This window comes from Ambystoma mexicanum, chromosome 3q (genome assembly GCF_040938575.1).
Source record: "Ambystoma mexicanum isolate Mex_15411 chromosome 3q, UKY_AmexF1_1, whole genome shotgun sequence".
NCBI classification, from domain to species: domain Eukaryota; kingdom Metazoa; phylum Chordata; class Amphibia; order Caudata; family Ambystomatidae; genus Ambystoma; species Ambystoma mexicanum.
In genome coordinates this window covers 796,181,685-796,201,105 of record NC_090926.1, presented here as the reverse complement: position 1 = coordinate 796,201,105, position 19,421 = coordinate 796,181,685, and the positions used below count along the sequence as shown (strand labels likewise).

At 44.1% G+C, this 19,421-nt stretch overlaps 1 protein-coding gene across 1 annotated transcript in view; it reads left to right on the top strand.

Moving 5' to 3' along the window:
- The window catches only part of MRPL27 (mitochondrial ribosomal protein L27), a 57,336-nt gene extending 42,076 nt beyond the window's left edge, over positions 1-15,260 (top strand). The window contains exon 4 of the mRNA XM_069654879.1: positions 14,888-15,260. Within this exon, the coding sequence (XP_069510980.1) occupies positions 14,888-15,091 (204 nt within the window). The 3' untranslated portion in view covers positions 15,092-15,260. The remainder of the gene's footprint in view (positions 1-14,887) is intronic.
- The last annotated feature ends 4,161 nt before the right edge of the window (positions 15,261-19,421 follow it).

The following is a 19,421-nucleotide window of genomic DNA, read 5'->3' as shown; positions in this document are numbered from 1 at the left end:
GGTGGCTAGACCCACCGGTTCCCAGTATTTGCGAACTGTTTCGAACAATTGGGGGGTCATCCCCACATAGAACCACCAGTGGGACCTGCTGAGAGGGCGGGTCCGGGTCGCCCACCATTTTCCACACTCTGCGCCAGACTTCCCAGCCCAACTCCAATAGCCTCCCCCTTCCCGCCATCTTAGTTTTGTGCATCCACACTGTCTCTTTTAAAAAGTATGGGGCAGAGTCGCCCCGCAGAAGCCTGGCCTCTGCCGAGTCCTCCACAGTCAACCACCTGGCCACATACATCAGCTGCCCTGCCAAGTAATACAGTTCAGAGTTTGGCAGGTTTATGCCCCCCTTATCATAAGTGTTTTGTAGTTTCCACAGGGCAACCCTATTCCTGGAGTTGCCCCATATGAAGCCCCTGCACATGCCATGGAGTTTCACAAAGAAGCGTCTGGGGATCAGATATGGGACATTCACAAAAAAAGTGCAGAGGTCTAGGCAGAACGACCATTTTGAGCAGAGCCGCTCTTTCCATCATGGCCAGGGGTAACCTAGCCCAAAACACCATACTATTCCTAATGCCTTCAATCACTTTCTCTGTATTATGTTTGTGCTCCATCTCTATTTTATGGTAAATATTCACACCCAGATATTTGAATGTAGTGGTCTGCCAGGGTATTTGTAGAACGGGTGCTTCTATATCTACCCAAGGGGAACAAGCTAGACTTCCCGGGGTTCACCGATATGCCCGAGAGGGTGGCATAACGGTCCATCACCTCCAGTACATACTGCAGATTTTCTTCTGGGTAGCGCAAGTAAAGAAGCATATCATCTGCATAAAGTGATATCAGGTGTGTGCCCCCTGTCGTGCAAATCCCCACCTCCCCATATTGTTGCCGCAGGCATATTGCTAGCAGCTCTAATGCCAGAATGTACAACATGGGTGACCAGGGGCAACCCTGCCTGGTCCCTCTGCTGAGTTGCCATTTGTCTGAGATTGTAGGTCCAGTTTTGACTCTCGCAATTGGGGAACTGTATAACAGTTGGACCCATTTAGTGTATCCTGATCCCATTCCGTATCCTTTCAGGGTCTCTTTCAACCACGGCCATCGCACTGAATCAAAGGCTTTGACCGCGTCTAACGACACGATAGCTATCTCGCTCAGGTCATCCTTGGTTTGGTCAATGATATGGTGCAGCCTCTTTGGTTATCTGTGATATTTTTACCGGGGACATAACCCGTTTGGTCTGGGTGTATCAACTTGCCGATGACCCTCTTTAGCCTGTTGGTCAGCACTGCCGTGAGTATTTTACTATCCTGATTAAGCATGGACAGGGGCCTGTAAAACCCACAGTCCATGTTCGGCTTACCTGGTTTCAGGAGCGGAATGATTACTGCCTCGCGGAGGGACTCCGGTAGTACCCTCCGCTCATAGGCTTCATTAAACATGGCCAGCAGCGGCTGGATTAATTCCTGCTTGTATGTTTTGTAAAATTTGCTGGGTAACCCATCCGACCCGGGCGCTTTACATGTAGGGAGGTGCTGGATCACCTCCTCCAATTCGTCCGCGGTGATGGGGGCGTCTAAGTCTGCGCATTCTAGGTCATCCAGGGTGGGCAATCCCACATCCTCTATTGTTTCCACTATTTCCTGGCTCATGTCCTCTCCCGAGTCTTCGTATAATCGTCTATAATACTTGAGGAACTCCCCACTTACCCCTTCCTGGGTGTTGTAAATTCGGCCTTCTGCATCTCTGATCTCTCTGATCACCGGACGGGGGGGTCTCATTTTTGTATAACCACGCCAGTAGTCTACCCGGCTTATCCCCCCCTGCATGCAACCTCTCCGTGTATTTCTTATAATTTAACTTACATAATCTGTCCCAGAGTTCGCTGCAAGCTAACTAAGACTTTTATCTTGGCGCTGTTTTCTCGGACGGGCTCATCGCTGCGGGTAAGGCCCTCCAGCTCTCTTTCTGTTTCCAGCAGTTCCCGTTCAATCCCCCCTTGGAGCCCTCTAGATTTTGATATAGCTACCCCCCGCACCACCACCTTGAGGCCTCCCATACTGTTCCCACAGAGCGTACACTGCCCGTATTAATTTCAAAGTATTCCTCGATGGCCACCCTCAAGTCCTCTCGAAATTCTGCATCCTGTAGAGCCTCAGTTCTGAGCCTCCATGTCGGGATACGCGCTCGGGGGGGGGGGGGGGTTGGTGTTGCCACTCTACGATCAAAGGCGAATGGTCGGACAACACCCTGGCTTTGTATTCGGCACCCACCATTTCCGCCGCCACGAACACGTAATCCAATCTTGTATGCAGGTCATGTGGCGCTGAGTAGTGCGAATACTGCCTTTCTGTAGGGTGTAGCCTTCTCCACACATCCTCCAAATCAAGGTCTATCAATAGTGTCCTCAGTGCTTTCGCTGCTGGCGCAGGCTTCCTAGTTTTATCGTCTGACCTATCAATCCTGGGGTCTTGGGTGCAATTGAAGTCCCCTCCCCACACCATCGCGCCACCCACCATGGGGCTAATTTTACTATATAGGGACCTAAAATAAGCCGCTGTATCAGGGTTAGGGGCATATAGATTTATAATGTTCACCTCCCTGTTTTCCAGGATCCCCTTCACCACCACCATTCTACCCTCTGGATCACTTGTCGAGCTAAGCAACTGAAACGGCACGTGCGGTGCCACCCAGGTGATCACCCCTCTTGCATATGCCGAATATGTGGCACCTCTTACACTACCTTTCCATTTCCTACTGACCACCTCCAACTTCTCCTTAGTGAGGTGGGTCTCTTGTAGCAAGGTCAATGTGTCAATGCGCATCCTTTTTAAATACATCATCACTCTGTTGCGTTTTAGATAACTATTCAGACCCCGCACATTCCAGGTCACTACTATGAGCTTACCCGATGCCATCTGCTCGATGTACTCCCCCACCACCCTCCTCTCCGATGTCTCCCCAGATGACCCGTTGTCCGACTCTGAACCCTCCCACCCTCGACAACCCCTTCCCTCCTCCACCTCTACCCCACTGCACCCAACCCCAACAAATGCCCAGCTCCATCCCTGGATCTCAGGCTCACCCGCGCCTGGTCCTATCTCGGAACCGAGGATAAGGACCCCGCAGGGCGTCACCAATCTAACAGTGACCTACCTAAATGTACTTCTAAGGGGTTTGAGGACTGCCTCCCAGGAGCTCCCGCCTACCCGAATAGGATAATAGTGTTCAACGGATCCTACCAGTGCATATTCGCTGCAACATATACTCCACAACTTAATTTAACCCTATATTCAAGTGTCTCGCCGACCTGTGTTTGCTGCAACACACCCCCTGCAAGATTTATTCAATTCTATATTCTAGTCCCAATGTCCTGTATTAGATCACCAGAGATGACCCCGCTGCGCGCTACTTATCCTCAGCGGCTCCCGTCCGGACGTCCGGTTCTTGAGGGCGACCCTGCGCGTCCAGCCAATCCATAGCCTCTTCCGGCGTCTGGAAGAATAGAGTTTTGCTCTTGTAGAACACTTTCAATTTGGCCGGATAGAGCAGCATATATCGGTGACCAGCCTCTCTCAGCCTCCTTTTCACCGCCCCGAAGTTCATCCTGCTACGCTGAACGTGCAAAGTGTTGTCCGGGTACGCCGTGATTTTCGCCGACCCCCTTTCTATCGTCCCCCCCCACCCCCCCCTTTCGGAAGAATTCCAATATCTTTTCACAATCCTGATAGTTCAAGATCTTTGCAATCAGCGGCCGCGGGGGGGCGCCCGGGGTTGGTCTGCTTGTCAAGGACCTATGCGCCCTCTCAACAGCGAACCCCTGGGACAATGCTCCACCGGTTATTTCCTGCAGGAGCATAGATTCAACATATTCTGTTGGGTCAGGCCCCTCCGTTCCCTCCGGTAGGCCGACAATACGAATGTTATTGCGTCTAGCGCGCCCTTCTGCCTCCCGGTTGTCCACACGCTGCACCAGGGCATGAAGTTCCGATCTGTGGGCGGCACATGCCGCTGTATTCGGGGCCATCTCCTGTTCCAGATTTCCGGTACGCTCGCAGAGCGCACGCACGTCTTGTCTCAATAGATTGACCTCTTCCCGACCGCTGCGATTTTGAGATCCAGACCCACTTTCAATTCGTCCATTGCCAGGCCCAGTTTGGTCTCCCAAGCAATCTTCAGATCTGCAATCGCTGCCAACACTTCCTGGATCGTGCCCGGAGTCTCCGCAACTGCAGCGGTAGAGTCCTTGCTTCTACCTCCTTCTGCTCCTGTGGGCGTCTTGGCATAGGCCTCCAGTGTGGGCTGTTTGCTTTTGGGTCTAACAGTCTTGTTAGACATCTTACACTGCTATTCGGGCGTGTGGCAGCAGCACGCCTCCTTGAGCAAAAGTTCGAGAGGCACCAGGCCACCCTTGGCGCGTCCGGGGTCAGTTCAACCGTGTTCAGGTATGCCCTTGTCACTCACTCCACACCTAGAATGGGTTGTGTCCTCCCGCGTACCTGTGCTCCCTCAGTGCAACTGTTTCACAGGTCGGGAATCCCGGTTCAGATGTCCGTGCTTTGTGTCGAGCAGCTCTCCTGAGCCATGCGCTCTTCTGTACTGTAGTGACTTCAGTGTTTCCAAGTGCCAGTTCTGTTAGTTCTTCCAATCAACAGCTGATCTGCTGCATTAACAACCAGTCTCTGTTATCTTGGCATGTTCAGTAATGCACGTGGCGCCCAGTGTTCATGTCTGCAGCCACCAGAGCGCTGATGAGTATCACTATGCCCGGTCTCGTTGTACATGGCTGTGCACCATTTTGACATCACTCTAAGATAATTACTTATGGGCTCAGCATCAGTTCTGTGCTGCCCCAAGTTTGTAATGTTGCATTAACTTTCGGGGCACTCTTGTCATTTAGCGTCCTTTTCACCGAACCTCTTGTTATGAGGTTCCGAATCAATACATGGGTCACCTCCTCTAGTGCTACAGGTGCGGTAGGCTACTTGATCGTAGGTGCCAGAACGGAGTGAACCTCATTTAAGGATGCAGAGATCATCCTCCTCTCTCAACGGCATCCGGGGTTCAGTGTGTCAATACATGTGCCTTCCATATTGGCTTTGTCTGTCTCGTCTGCCTCGTAGTATTTACTTGGGCAGCCCACAGTCCGTCACATATGCTGCGCGGCAGGATTCGTCCTCCTCAAGCGACGCCAATGCGGCAGCACATCCATTTAAGGCGTAACAGCCGCCGAATCAACGCTCACTCTCGGGTCGGGGCCGTGGTGTTTCCAGTGTTGCCTGAGGCTCCCAGTCATCCCCTGCAGGGTCACAGGCAACGCGCGCGCTCGAATATTATGGGCTGGGGGAGCAGCTCTGCAGGAGCAGCAGTCACACGGGCACTTCACTGGCCCCCTTCAGAGCCGTTCCTCGGGACTCGGAAACAAAATTCACGTGAGGTCGCAACACTGTTGCAGCAACTTGTGTGTTTGGGTATTCCGGGCACTATATTGATATTTTCTTGGCAGGCTCAGTGCGTACGCGGCCCGCGGGCATCCGACAGGGTCTCAGGCGGGGCGCATCCAGAAGCATAATAGGGACCCAGTGAGCATTTCTGCTCGGTACCTTGCAATGTCGCTTTCCGGAGGGGCAGTTTCACGGCACAGGGAATGCAGCAGTGTCATAGCGGCATGCTAGTGATCACGTCGCTAGTTTCTCTCGGAGCCGGTCCTCGAGTCCCTTTGTTAGTCGGCATCCGCCATCTTGGATTCCGCTGGTCCGATCGTCCGCCACCCCGCGAAACCCCAGGTCGTCCGAACCAACCAATTTCCGTGGGGTCTGCCACCACCACAACGGGCCTCACAAGTTCATAGTCATGCGCCTGCCTTTTTGTCCGCCGCAAATGTGTAAAAGTGCACTCTATCATGGGATCGGCATACGGATGTGCGGGAGCCCCTACTCCTCCACGTCCTTTCACATGGCACCCAAGCCACACACCCCACTCTCTGGTCTATGCTTATCTCAATCTTGACCCCTCGGTCTCATACCATCCCATTCCCTCTGCTGATGACTTTGCTTGATCCTTCTGTACGATATCGTCATTTTATCAGAAACAAAACAGAGTGGTACATAACAAGAGTGGAGAGTGACACCAAAAAGTTTAAATATATAAAGGGTAGTGGGGTAAGGGGTTAAAATGGGTCAAGGTGGGGTTGGGGTTGCTTTATAAGGGTGAAAATAGTGTTTTTCAGTGTTTTGTCCATGATGAAATTTACCACTCGGTAAGATCACATACAACCCTTCTGTACAGATCACATACAACCCTTCTGTACAGATCACATACAACCCTTCTGTACTATAATGTAACGCATCTTAATGGCACTATGTTCTCTCTGACCGTCCACCTACCATTTAGTCTAAACTGGCAACCCATCCTGCTTGTCTTCTGATCCCTTCACAACCTAGACCATCAAGGAAAAGGCATCCCTTTCTTGCACTTAACTTAAGCCTCCCCATGCGTCCCACCCTATTAAGGTGCCCATCATTATACCTATTGTAAAAGAAGACCCTATAAATTGATAACAACCCTAACCACAATCTCCTTTCTCCCCTTCAATTCCACATTCTTAATGCATGTTGTGTTAATCTGCAGAAATACCTGAACTCTGTGACCCCTCTTTCCCTCCAAGGTTTAGTAGCTGTCACTAAACATCACCAGCTTTCTGGACTCCTGCTCCAGCCTGATGGGATGCTCTTTGTACCAGTTTACCCCGATTGACCTGGCACTGAACTCTGACACCCACACCCTCTTCAACCCCTCTCAAGCCTTGCCCACTAAATTGCAGTGCAAGTATGCGTTGACTGTCTGTACAGATCTTCAAATCAAACCACTTTACTTGTCTTACTACTCACCAGTTGGTTAATCATTCAGTGCATCTTGTAGTCTATTGTAGGCACCTAGACATGCTACTGTTTCATTGCCAAAATGTCCTTCTATAGGAGAAGTCGGGTGCTAAATCACCTACAGTTGTGCAGCGGTCTTTATGCGTGAAGGAAACCAAGTTTGAAAAGGCTCATAAGACTGCGCTTTTGCTTTTCTGCAATTCATTTACCCGTCTGGGAGCATCAGTTGCTCAGCGCTCTTAAACTGACATGTGAGCAGAAAGCACCTGAGAGTTCAAAAGCTGTGCGCGTAGCCAGGTGCTAAGTTTGGCATTGCTTGGACTACAACAAACCGCGTCACTGTTAATTGGTAACTTCACAACATGTACGCTTGGCGCAGTTTGTCTAAACACTCAGACAAAACTATAGCTGAAGGAATGTTTGAGGTGGCTAGGAACCTACCTCATCCTGTATACCCTAGGGAGAAGGGAGGCTGAAGTCTGTCAATGACTACAGGAAACAGCGGACAGTGTCATGGTGGCAGCCTTACCACAACTGACAAATCCTGCTTTGCAATAGCCATGGACCAAAACAAAGAAACAAATAGTTCTCTTTTGATTAATGCTGCTACAGAATTATTATTGGATAATAACTGTGATATAATTGGAAAGATCGAGCCCACATGCACATACTATTTGTTTCAGAGTCTGAATGAAGGGGCAGACAGCGAGACGGATTTCTCGGTGTCTTCATGTCTCAACCCTCCCTCCCCCCTCTCGCACCCGAAACAATTTTTAAAAAGTTCCTGTTATCCGCCAAATAACAAAAGTGAATCCCTGCAATTTAGCCACAAGTCAGAGCGTCAAGAAAACTCTGAGAAAGCTCTAATAACACTAAACTGTTCTGTCCTTATATGAGGGTATTCAGGCAGAGGTACAGGGACATAATATTATTTTGGGTCTAATGCAGAGAAAGCTTGAGGTGGCATCTAATGAAGCAGAATTAAGATCCTTACACCGTCCCACCCGCAAGGGATGGCTCCTCTTTTGCAAGCAATTTATATGCTGCAAAATTCAGTAAACCGTGCACCTCGGCATGCTTCCGCGGACTGTGCAACTAGTATTCAGACTGAACCTGCTCCTAAGGCTCCACAGATTACATCACAGATTAAATCATCTGAAGCGTCGGTTCAACGGTGAAATGGTGGAGCATGGCAATTGTAACCCACACTCTTCAACAGCGGTGGGTGGTCACCTGCTCAACCAAGAATGTCCCCATTCAACCCTTAAATTTAATCTGCCGCCCGAAAAGTCTGAAATTGCAAAGAGGGGCAAGAACGCTCTACAAAGTAAAAAAAATATCGACAAGAATAAAAAACAGTCTGCAAAACATGAATAAAAGTTCATCAAGGACATTTTTGCGTAACCTATCAATTAGGGATGCAGTCACTAATATGAAACGGTGTGCTAAGAAGTCAATAATGAAATCTTCCTCGCAGTCATTTTTTCGGAAGGGGAGACATTTTGGACCACGACGTTTTATATAGCCATGATGCAAATCCAAGAGTTTATGGTTGCAGTGACCCATATCCCTTCCACCTCTAAGTTTATACAGAGTGAGTCTACAGCACCTGCAATTGGCAACAACAAATGAGAGGATGCCACTTCGCCTATGACTAAGGGGCCCCTAGGACAAAGAGCGCCAAATCATTTATTAGCATTTTTCTTTTCGGACCTGCTCGTGAGGTCGGTTCATAACAGTTTCCATAACTGAACAATCAATTAAAGATGTGGATAACGGTAAGCGCCTGGTTCCTTTACAACTGGTCCATGACTCCTGCAGCAACAAAGGTGAGATGGCAACCTCTCTGATGTTTAAAGGGCATGCCCCTCAAAGATTCACAAATAATCTGTGTCCATTATAGCAAATCGGTGAGACCCAAAAATGCAAAACTCTGTTATCACTACTAGTCAGATTGTTGAAGGTGTTGGAACCGATAACTTCTCTGTTCGCTTACAATCAGTCCCCAAACTAAGTAATGATCAAACTACTAGATCTGTTTCAAATGGAGTTTTAAACATTCACAATATCGTCTAATGGAGAATCTAGCTCAAAGAAATGTGGATTGGAATTGGTCCCTTAGTTCCGTACCACATTCTGTTTATTCTCGTCCGTGGGACAGTTTTTACAACGAAAAAGGTTTGGATGTTTGTCACGCTGAGAGAGTCTCAAAACTGGGGGATCTATATAGACTCTCAGAGACGAGGGAGCTTAGCCACGCTCAAAGGTTCTGTTGCTTTGAATTCGAAAGCGTTCTCAATTCATGATAAACTGCGGTCTGAATAGTTATTACATACCTCTAAGCAATGCATTTCAGACCCTTATGTGAAACCGCAATTTTATTGTGTATTGAGGGGTGCTCATGGTAAAGACTTTTTTTTTCCTGAGACTACTCTTCGTGTAAATTGAAACAAGCAGATGGTCAGGTCTAACATGAAGTTTTTTAAGACTTCTTATCCAACACAGATGGCTAGCCTTAACAAATGCCATAGAGAGCATTTTTAAGAATGATGATTTAATTGCTCTCATTAGTACAGCTATACTGTGTCGCGACCCACATCCAGAAACCCCCCTGGCAAGCCCATGGGCCAGGAGGGGTCTTGGCTCGGTTCTCCAACAAACATAGGCATCCTTTGCCTAGGCCCTCTTGGGGCCAGTCCTGACTCCTTTGGCACCAGCCTCATACTTAATAAAGACTTGTGTTTAGGGAACTACTTTATTTCAAGTGCCAGCCAACACGGGGGCGTCCACATAGCTTGGCTCCTTGGAACCAAGCTATGCGGTACAGTGTTTTGGGTGTGGTAGCCTAGGAACTACTTTACCTGGACTACTTTCTTGAAGCTATTTAAACCACACCTGACTTGTATAACACGCTTCGCGTTACTTTGCAATCCTGCAACGTGACACTCATCGTGTTCAGCTGTACCTGTGAACCTCAGAAGAACAGCATCTGTAAAGAGACAAAAGGACATTGTTAGCAGCAGCAGCTTACCTGTAATTTTAACCGCTAGCTGCGAACAGCATCCTAGGATCAGCACGTCTCCCGGACCGACTGATCTGCAAAAAAGGAAGAAACAAGACATTAGACACTTTACAACATAACGAACTGTGCCGAAAAGCTTACCTCGCAAGTCGCCCCTCGACCAGCATCGCCTCAGGATTTCATACACCGGGTGAGCACCGCGATCTATGGGAAAGAAAAGACAACAGGTTAGCAAAGGCAAGGCATCATAACGCTGCGCATAGCGCCTACCTACCGCATCATAGCGCTCTTTATACGCCATCATTTACCGGTGAGACCCAATTCAGCCAATGCATCACATTGGACTTCCGCGCACCTAAGGAAGAGAAAGACATTTATTAAACCAAGAAAGGCATGCAAAAATAACAATATACAGCAGCAATAAGACCTACCTGAAAGACGCAAAGTGGGCCGGCATCAGTGAAGTAACTAGATCGCATTTGCCCACAAAGGACAACGCGCCCCTGCCAAGAAGGCAGGACGGGGAGCACACCAGAATTAACAACAAGGTGAGGAGAGGTCCAGAGGAGCTGCAGGGATATGGGGTGGTGGTGGGGGGGGGGCTGCTTACCCTAGTTTCCCAGTCTTGAACATTGCCCACCTGTATTCCAGGCAGAACTTCCCCGCTGGTCACCACAGAGAAGGATACCCAAGTCCCTATGACTGGGTGGCATCCCCATGGATACCAGCTGAGTGGAACATACTGGCAGTCTTCTCTCAACTCCCTAACCTATCGGGTATAAGCTCCAAAGATATTGACCATGTAGAATTTCACGAGCTACCATGCACCAGTACTGTAAATATTCATGTAGGATCTAACCTGGTAGCAGGTGTGATTAGACGAGAAGTAGTCAATCTGCGAAGAATTGGTATTATAGTTGCTGATCTGGAGCTTGCAGAGTGAAAACCACCAATAAGGGTAGTGTAATTAAGGTCTGTGTCTAGAATAGGGAGTATGCTAAACATCTAGTAGGCAGCAATACAGAACCAATCATTAATAGTGGATCCCATGACCATGATTGGTCTTGGTTGGCTGGGGTATTTTCAACAACTGAGATTGTCACCAAATTCTCAAAAAAGCTTTATCTGCCCCTCTTTCCTTTAAAAAGAATGTCATGGAATTTGAGAGGACACAGTTCCTTTTTTAACAACTTGGACCTGAGTAAGTGTGTCCGCTTTCATGATATTATTTGTATTAAAGAACATTGGCTCATCACTCCACCTAGTCTGGATGGTTACCAGACCTGCTTTTTAACTGCAAAAAAAGGCAGATCTGTGCGTCCATCTGGTGGGGTTATGTGTCTTTTTAAATTTGGATGTGGCCACCAAAAAGTGCTATTAAGCAACATAATAGCATAGTCATCGGGGGAGGAGGGAGGAGAAGGAGTACATTGTTGTTTAATATTTATTGGCATTAGGGGTGCAGCTCATTGATGTCATAATACAAAAGATGACCTCTTGTGTCGAACGATGGTTGAGTCACATGAAACAAGGTCATTATTAGGAGACAATTATCTCTCTGTCTACATATTTGGCAAATTCTTTGTTACTGGCTAACCAGCAATCAGGAGTGAAAGTCAAAATGGGGTCAGATGGATAAGCAGTAGGAGTTCTTTGGGTCTCTTTAATAAAATGGAACGGTTAAAGGTGACATCGTGAGAAATCCCACATGGGCTAAAGGGAAATCCAATTCCACCATAGATTTATATATTTGTGGAGACATACCTCTTAGAGAAGCAGAATTAATGCCCAAGTTACAACATTTCTCAAAGTGACTACTGTTTCCTCGGTTGTGATTTGGATCTTCAACTGGAGTATGGTGCATCCCAATATTCGGTAGCTTTGTCTAGCAATCTGAAAAGTGATAGATTGTCTTGGAGTAGAGGAGCTATTTCAAGATACGACAGACTGGTTTCTTTTTTACACCAAACATCTTTATAACATAAAATGGAATGCTTTACAATTGTTAATTTTGAATCCACCTGGGCAATACATGTTGTAAACCTGTGTAAGGAGGGTAGATCTGCTAGTTTGTGGCCTAAATTCCATGAATGTGATTCAGCGCTAGCTGAAAAAAAGAGGGAAGTTAGATCTAGCATTAGGGGCATCAAAAAACGGACCATTCCTAAAAATCAGGAAATGGCGATGGTAGTTATAATCGGAACAAAATATTAAAATTGGTCTAAGCGCCAACGTGCTACACTTAGAGAACAGGATTCGGAGATCCTGTTGTCTACTTTGAAATCAAAGAAAATTGCAAATTTTTGGAGGCTAGTGAATTTGATGAACCACCCACACAAACATTCCTAAACTAATGCTGTGTCCGAACCTCAGTGGGTTTTGTACTATTCACAATTGTACGTGGAGGACCAGGCAACCTCCTTGGTTTTCCTGGACGCACACTGCTGGGAGGCTAATTATAACAACTTATTAATACATTTTTCACCCCAAATTGTGCATGATGCCATTGTTAAAGCCAGTGATTCCAAAGCACCAGGTCCCAATAATCTGTCCAATAGACTTTTCAAGGGTAATCTGTGTGGTTGGGCGGCCACTGTCCTTTCTTTTCAATGATATGACGTCTGTTTTTCCTACACGTGGTATTTATCTTATATAATTCCGATTTATAAACGAGGCCCCTGTAGTTATTGGCCCATAATCAATAATTGGTGCTGACAGTAAAATCTTTCCGGCTATATTACTGAAACATCTTAAGTCCTGGGCCATGGAAGTGGGGCGGTTAAAAGAAATGGCAGGTATGTTTTAGAAGGTTCCACAGGATATCTTTGAATGGTTACCTCCTTAGATGCCTCCTGCACTCTGCATTGGAAGGCACTTGTAAAGCAATTCATGTCGCTTCAATTGATCCAAGTGCCGCCTTCGCCTTAGTGAGCAGTAATCAACTATTGTGGAAACTCAATAACTGGTTTATACCCCTGGTTTTTGTTGAAAATGATGATTCAATTACATCAATCCTAAAGGGTACAGGTTAGATTGAACAACTTAGGTGCCTATGCAACTTAGAACTATCCTGAAAAAATGGTTTGAGACAGGGCTGTATTCTAGCCCCTAGCCTTTTTATACTTTACGTCTCTGATGTGGGAGAAGAGATTGAAGGTGCAGTGGTGGCTTCCCCGAAGTTGGTAATCTGTGGCCCTCTTGGCTTTCCTACGCTGACTACTTTCTCCTGTTTGACACTACTGTTGTGGGCTTATAAAGTTTGCTAACTGCCTTTGAGGGTTATGCAAGAATAAATTACTTGAAAATTAATACCCAAAAAAACTACTTGCAGGCAAATAAATCGTGTGGGGAATGACGATTGGCATATGGGTGGTGCTCAATTAGGAAAGGTTAAGGAGCTTGTTTACCTACGGCTGTATATACTAGGTGCACCGAACAAAGAAAGTATGACCAATTTCTTTAACCGTGGATCTGATTTACTAATTATTCAGATGAAACTAATTAAATATAAATACTGTAAACACTCCTTGATTCAGTTTTTGAAATGCTACACAACCACAGCCATTCCTAAATTAACCTCTGGTGTAGAGGTTTATCCAGTTTGGATGTTGCTGATATTACAGAAAATTGAAAGCAAGATATGATAAAGTACTTGGAATATGCTGCCCATACAACAGCAATTTTATTTGATCTTGGAATATGTGGCATCCGATGCATGGTTGGGTGGAAGTGGTTGGCTTAAAAAAAAAAAACGGCTTCTTCCTTGTGCCGATTCACTAAACGAAGACATGAATAAAATCCTACGGTCTAAAAAGGTGAATCAATTATGTATTTTGCACTAAATTGCAAAAACATTTTGGGTGAATTTGCTACAAAATCGAAGACCTGAAATGTACTCCGGGAAAGGTCAAATCTAATCTGCTAAGGTTTGACTGGAGCACCCTAGCCAATGATTTTCATGGTCAGAAGAGCATCACCCACCTTCGCCACAAGCATTTTATTTCATTTTTAAAAATGTATTTATAATTGCTTATTTATAACATGCATACTACCCAGAGATTTCTAAGCGTGGAGCCGGGAATCTAATCTGTGTTGCTTTTCGTCGTCCTGCTTCCAAGACGAGTGCGGTGCCTCTGAGCTATCCTCCCAAGCATAAGGCTCTTGGCACACTGGCCGCCCATTGGAGGTATTTGCCTTGCCCGAAAGTTAGGAAAGACTGTTAGATTCAGATGCAACATGTACAGGACCCGAGAAATACAGAAACGATTTAAACTTTATGACGTTGATGGTATTTTCTGTCATTTCTGCAGAGACGTAGAGTCGATTAAAACACTGGAACATCTGATATTGTGATCATTTGGGTATTTAACGTCAGATGTTCTTTTTGAAACACTTAGGTAGAATGAAATCTTTGAATTCGGAATATATTTGGAAGCTATGTTTGAGCGGTGTGAATAGGTCAATGTGTATTGCAATTGCTGTTTTTTAAATTGATTACAACTGAATGTTATTGAAAACATTTTATGTTTTGTTTCCACGTTAGAGTGGAATGTAGTTTTATATGTATATTTTTATTTGTATCTTTTTTTCTTTAAATTAAGTCATGAAGTTGATGTATTATTTAGTCTTATTGTCGGAAACAAAAATGTGTTTGAACTGTTTTGTGGAGCCAATAAACACAAAAAAGTCCTCCTGTACAGAGCTTATCTAAGGCACCTAGACATAATAATGCTTCATTGCCAATATATCCTCCTCGGCAGAGCTTATGTTTCTCCTTCTCTTCCTCTTTCCTCTCTTTTTCTTTCCCCCTCTCAGATATTCCAAATGTCTTGCTGCTCTCTTTGTATTCCACCGCTCTAACTTGCACATCTCCTCACTACTTTGCTCCTTCATAGATTCCTCTGTGGGCCTTTGCCTTGTGGCCAGCACTTCTTTTGGGGGGGGTATGTATTTCCTTTAATTCATAGGACTCTGTTTTGTTTTTCAGGTGGGAATCGGACGTAACAAGACTATTTTTGCACTGGAAGATGGAACTGTCCGATTTACAAAGGAAGTGTACGTGCCAGATCCCGAGAGCTCTGACGGCTCACAAGTCTGCCGTTTGCCCAGGGGAGCGATCATTTACAAAACTTTCATAAACATTGTGCCCACTCCTCAGCAGGCACGCTTCAAACTGGTGGATATGCTCTGAATGCTAATGTGTGCCTTTGCTGCAATCAACAACAGAACTAGCTGAAGCATCCCTCGGCACAAACATCATTTTCACGTTTGCATTTATTTTGTGATGGTTCTCCTTTTAATATTCTAAGCACCAGGTGGCACAACCTCTTTTTCCATAAATAAAACATCCAAATACCCAAGTTGTTTTGTGTATATGTATGGTTCAGCAAGGATGAAAATAGCCGTGACCTGGTAATGTACCATCGGAAGTGAACCAAGGTTTGGAAAGGATTGCTTAACATCTGTGCCATCATGGACAGACTAAGGAGTTGGTATTGAAGGTCCCAAAAAGTGTTTTTCTTTCAGAATTATCATCATAATTGTTGTTTTTCAACAGAATCTAAGTGATTTAACCGCGGCTGAAACTACCACGGCTAAAATGACCAAAAACAAAAGGTTTGAATAACCAAAAGTTTGCATGATACCATTATGTACAACAAATGCTAGAGAAAGAACGCTAGTGTTTACAAAAAGACTTCCTGTTACGACCGACTTGATACAACAATACGATTGGGTAACAAAATGCACAACAAACGTAAAGCAGGAAGTAAAAACGTCATTGAGTCAGTTAAGACAGTTAAACTGTCACTTGTGAATACTGCGAGAGAAAGGACAGAGTTATACAAGCGGCACATATTTCTCGAACGATTCAACTAGAAAACTATTGTTTTCATGGTAAGAAACAATTATTATCGTTTGAAAACAATAACAAACAATATATATAATAAAATAGATATAACTAATTGTATTCATTTCAATGCCGTAGGTTATGAGTACAATGGAAAAGGCAACATTTCTAATTCCAGTGAAAGGGAATAGGCGACTGCACCATGCAGGATATTTGTATATGGTAGAAAGGAGTAGATGTGAAAAAACATGGTGGAAGTGCACGGCATACAAAAGTTACAATTGTAGAGGCAGAGCATGTACAAAAGGTGAAATGATAGTATGTAAGGGAGCACAACCATGCTCCAGACAAAACCAAAATCGAAGTGAAAGAAAAATTAATGGAATTAAAAAGAAAGGCATACACAGAAGCTGGAAGCAGTGGGGAAATTGTACGCCAAATGTTAAGTGAAATACCACAACATTTAGGCCAAGAAATGCCAAGTGCAAAACTTTTAAAAAGACAGATTGTATATCAATGAAAATCGAAAGAAAATAAACCTCTAATACCTAAAAATATAAAAGATGTTGTAATCCCTAAAAATGTACGTGTAACGCATGCGAGACAACCATTTTTGATGTACGAAAACAGCAATGACACACAAAAATACTTGATATTTACAACGGATCACAATATTGAACGTCTACATATGAGCAAGACATGGATTATGGACGGCACTTTTAAGTGCTGCCCTAAACCATTTACCCAGCTTACAGTATTCACGGTAACATATGCAATGACTACTTCCCACTGGTCTATATACTGATGAGTAATAAAAATGAAAAAATGTATAAGGAAATATTTGAATACATAAAAAACAATGAGCAGCACGGAATCATACCCAGAAAAATGCATAATGGATTTTGAATTAAGTGCAATGAAGCCCTTTATTATGTTTCACGGACATACAAATACAAGGGTGCTATTTTCATTTCAATCAGGCGGTACGAAGAAATTTGGACTACAAAGTAATTGTAAATGACAATGAATTTCAATATTATTTGAAGAAATTATGTGCACTAACTTATGTACCAGTCAATCATGTAATCGAAGCGTATGAAACCACAATAAACAAACCATATTATCGAAATCATGAAGAAGAATTAAAACATGTTTTTAATTATTTTGAAGAAACTTGGATTGGAGGACAGACCAGATATGGTAGAAGGCAACCCAAAATAAAAATAGAGTACTGGAATTGCTATAATTTGATATTAAGCGGTACCCCAAAAACTAACAACAAACTAGAGAGGTGGCAACATGCCATGAATGTGGCAGTGTGCTGCCAAAAACCATCACTATGGAAATTCATCACAACTTTACAAAATAAACATAACATTCGGGAAATATCCATACAACAATCAATCAGTGGGAAAAAACAGCCAAAAAAGCCTACAAAATATTTAAAAACTGAAAGAGCGAGCTGAAAATTACAGGACCCTAACGTTAACAGACTACCTAAGCAGCCTGGCATTTAATGTTAACTTCATTGTATATTAAATAATGTAATAGATAAATTATTACTCACATTTTCATCAGTTCATGACAAATCCAAAGTTGCACCCAAGGAAAAGTTCCAATCCAAACTCAAAACAAGTTGGTTCCAAAAATAAAGCAATCCCGAATCGCATCCAAGTGAAAAGCCAATCCAGAATTAGAAAAAAAGCCAAAAAAATACGAGAACACGAAAGAAGGAGCTCCGCTGAAGACGAAAAACACGGCCGAATGGGAAAAAAAATGGCTGGCGGAAGTATGTGAAAGCTTGAAAAAATAAATTTCAACAAAATATGTTGAAAAAAAGACGAGTGCCATCTAGTGACATATATATATATATATATATATATATATATATATATATAATTATTTCTATAAGTTTGAGTTGAAAAATGTTTAACTATGGGGCCATCTAGTGGACAAAGCATTGATAAAAAATAAAAAGTTATGAAAGAAATGTACTTTATGTATTGCTTGATTTTATATATATATATATATCAGATTCAAAACATGAAAATAGAAGATAAAAAGAAGAATATGAAGACAAAGAAAGGAAAAAAGAGAAAGGTGGAAATAGTAAAACACAGGTGAACTTTTGTGATTTAGATAATTTGGCATACTTGATTGTAGAACTTTTTGTCAATGCAACCCTTTATTTTCGGTAACATTGGTCTAGACCTTTTCAACATACTCTGCTTCTATGGCCACACCTTAAGACAAGTAACTCTTACACAATGCAATTTTTGGTAATGCATATTATAAGGATTCAAAGAAAAACAATATAGAGTAATGACACTCCTGCAGTCTAAAGTGAACTGAAGTGGAGAGCAGACCTGGCGTTACACCTAAATGAAGACAAAGGGTGTACTCATAGCCAGATGTCTTATGGGCCCACACGGTTTACCAGACACCCAGATAAATCGTCAGAGGCCAGTCATCTGATAATTCAATTTCAACAGATGGATTCATCAGTTAAATTACAAGGGGTCTGGCAGAGCCTTGTAGATTGAGGCTGATGGGTCAAAAGATTCTGCTAGCCTTGAGACTGCTGTCCCAGGCAATAACAGCCTTTGTTCTCCTAACAGTGCAGGCAATGCTATTCAGGCGCCCTGCTTAAACTCTGAGTCAGTTCAGCAATGTGCCCCACGTCCAGAGCCCAAAGCTGCTTCCTATCCCCGTTCTGGTGTAGGGCAGTACTTATTGTGCCTCTCCCTGATGTCCGTATGTTTAGTTCAACGCTTCTGCAGGGACTAGGATCTTGGGGTACAGTAGCCTTGTGAGCAGCACACTAATTCAGTAGCTGCCAAATTTGCTGAGACATGCTTGGCCTCCTCCACCTCCCTAGCTCTCTATCAGTAAGCCTCCTTTCATGCTGTAGCTGAAGTGAAGGAGAGTGAGGAGATGTGTTGATAATTGAACACCATTACAGCCATGATCTGCAGAACCTCTAGCATAATTGAACAACTCAAACTGTATAATTGACTAGAGTGATGATTTCACATAGTATAAAAGATTTCTAACGCAACCTAACACTTGATGATGATTCTTTATGAAATTTGGATATCTCCATTAACAGCAACAATAAATAAACTTCACAAAAAATACTTTAACCAATTACATTTGTGATCCATACAAAACTTTGCCTGCATTATGAGAGCTCTAGAAACATGATTATATAAATTATACAAAAAAGCATCCTCATTACAAACCATTATGAAACAAAGGGCTTCTTGTTCAAATCTAATGTTATTAACTTTAAAATAGTAATTGAAAAGTTCCTTACGGAAATCTGAACAGCGAGTGTAAAGCAATAAAAAATGGCCCAGATCTTCCACCATGTCGGTATTACAATGGCAATTCCCATTTATCACATTTTTATTCCACATCCTATCATTCAAAGGCAACACATTCACCCGTGTCATAAGTACCAGCCTCCTACATGCCACAGATCTAATAGAGCATATTTCACCACCCCCGGACGTGTAACCCCGTGAAGCAGTAAAAAGAGCCAATGAGGGTAAAGTACCTGCTATCCTCAAATTCCTCGCCCGATCCATCCATGTTGCTTTTTGTTTCAACATGGACAGTGTTCACAGTGTTAGAAAATGAAGAATACAATCCATACATGGAATACTCCATA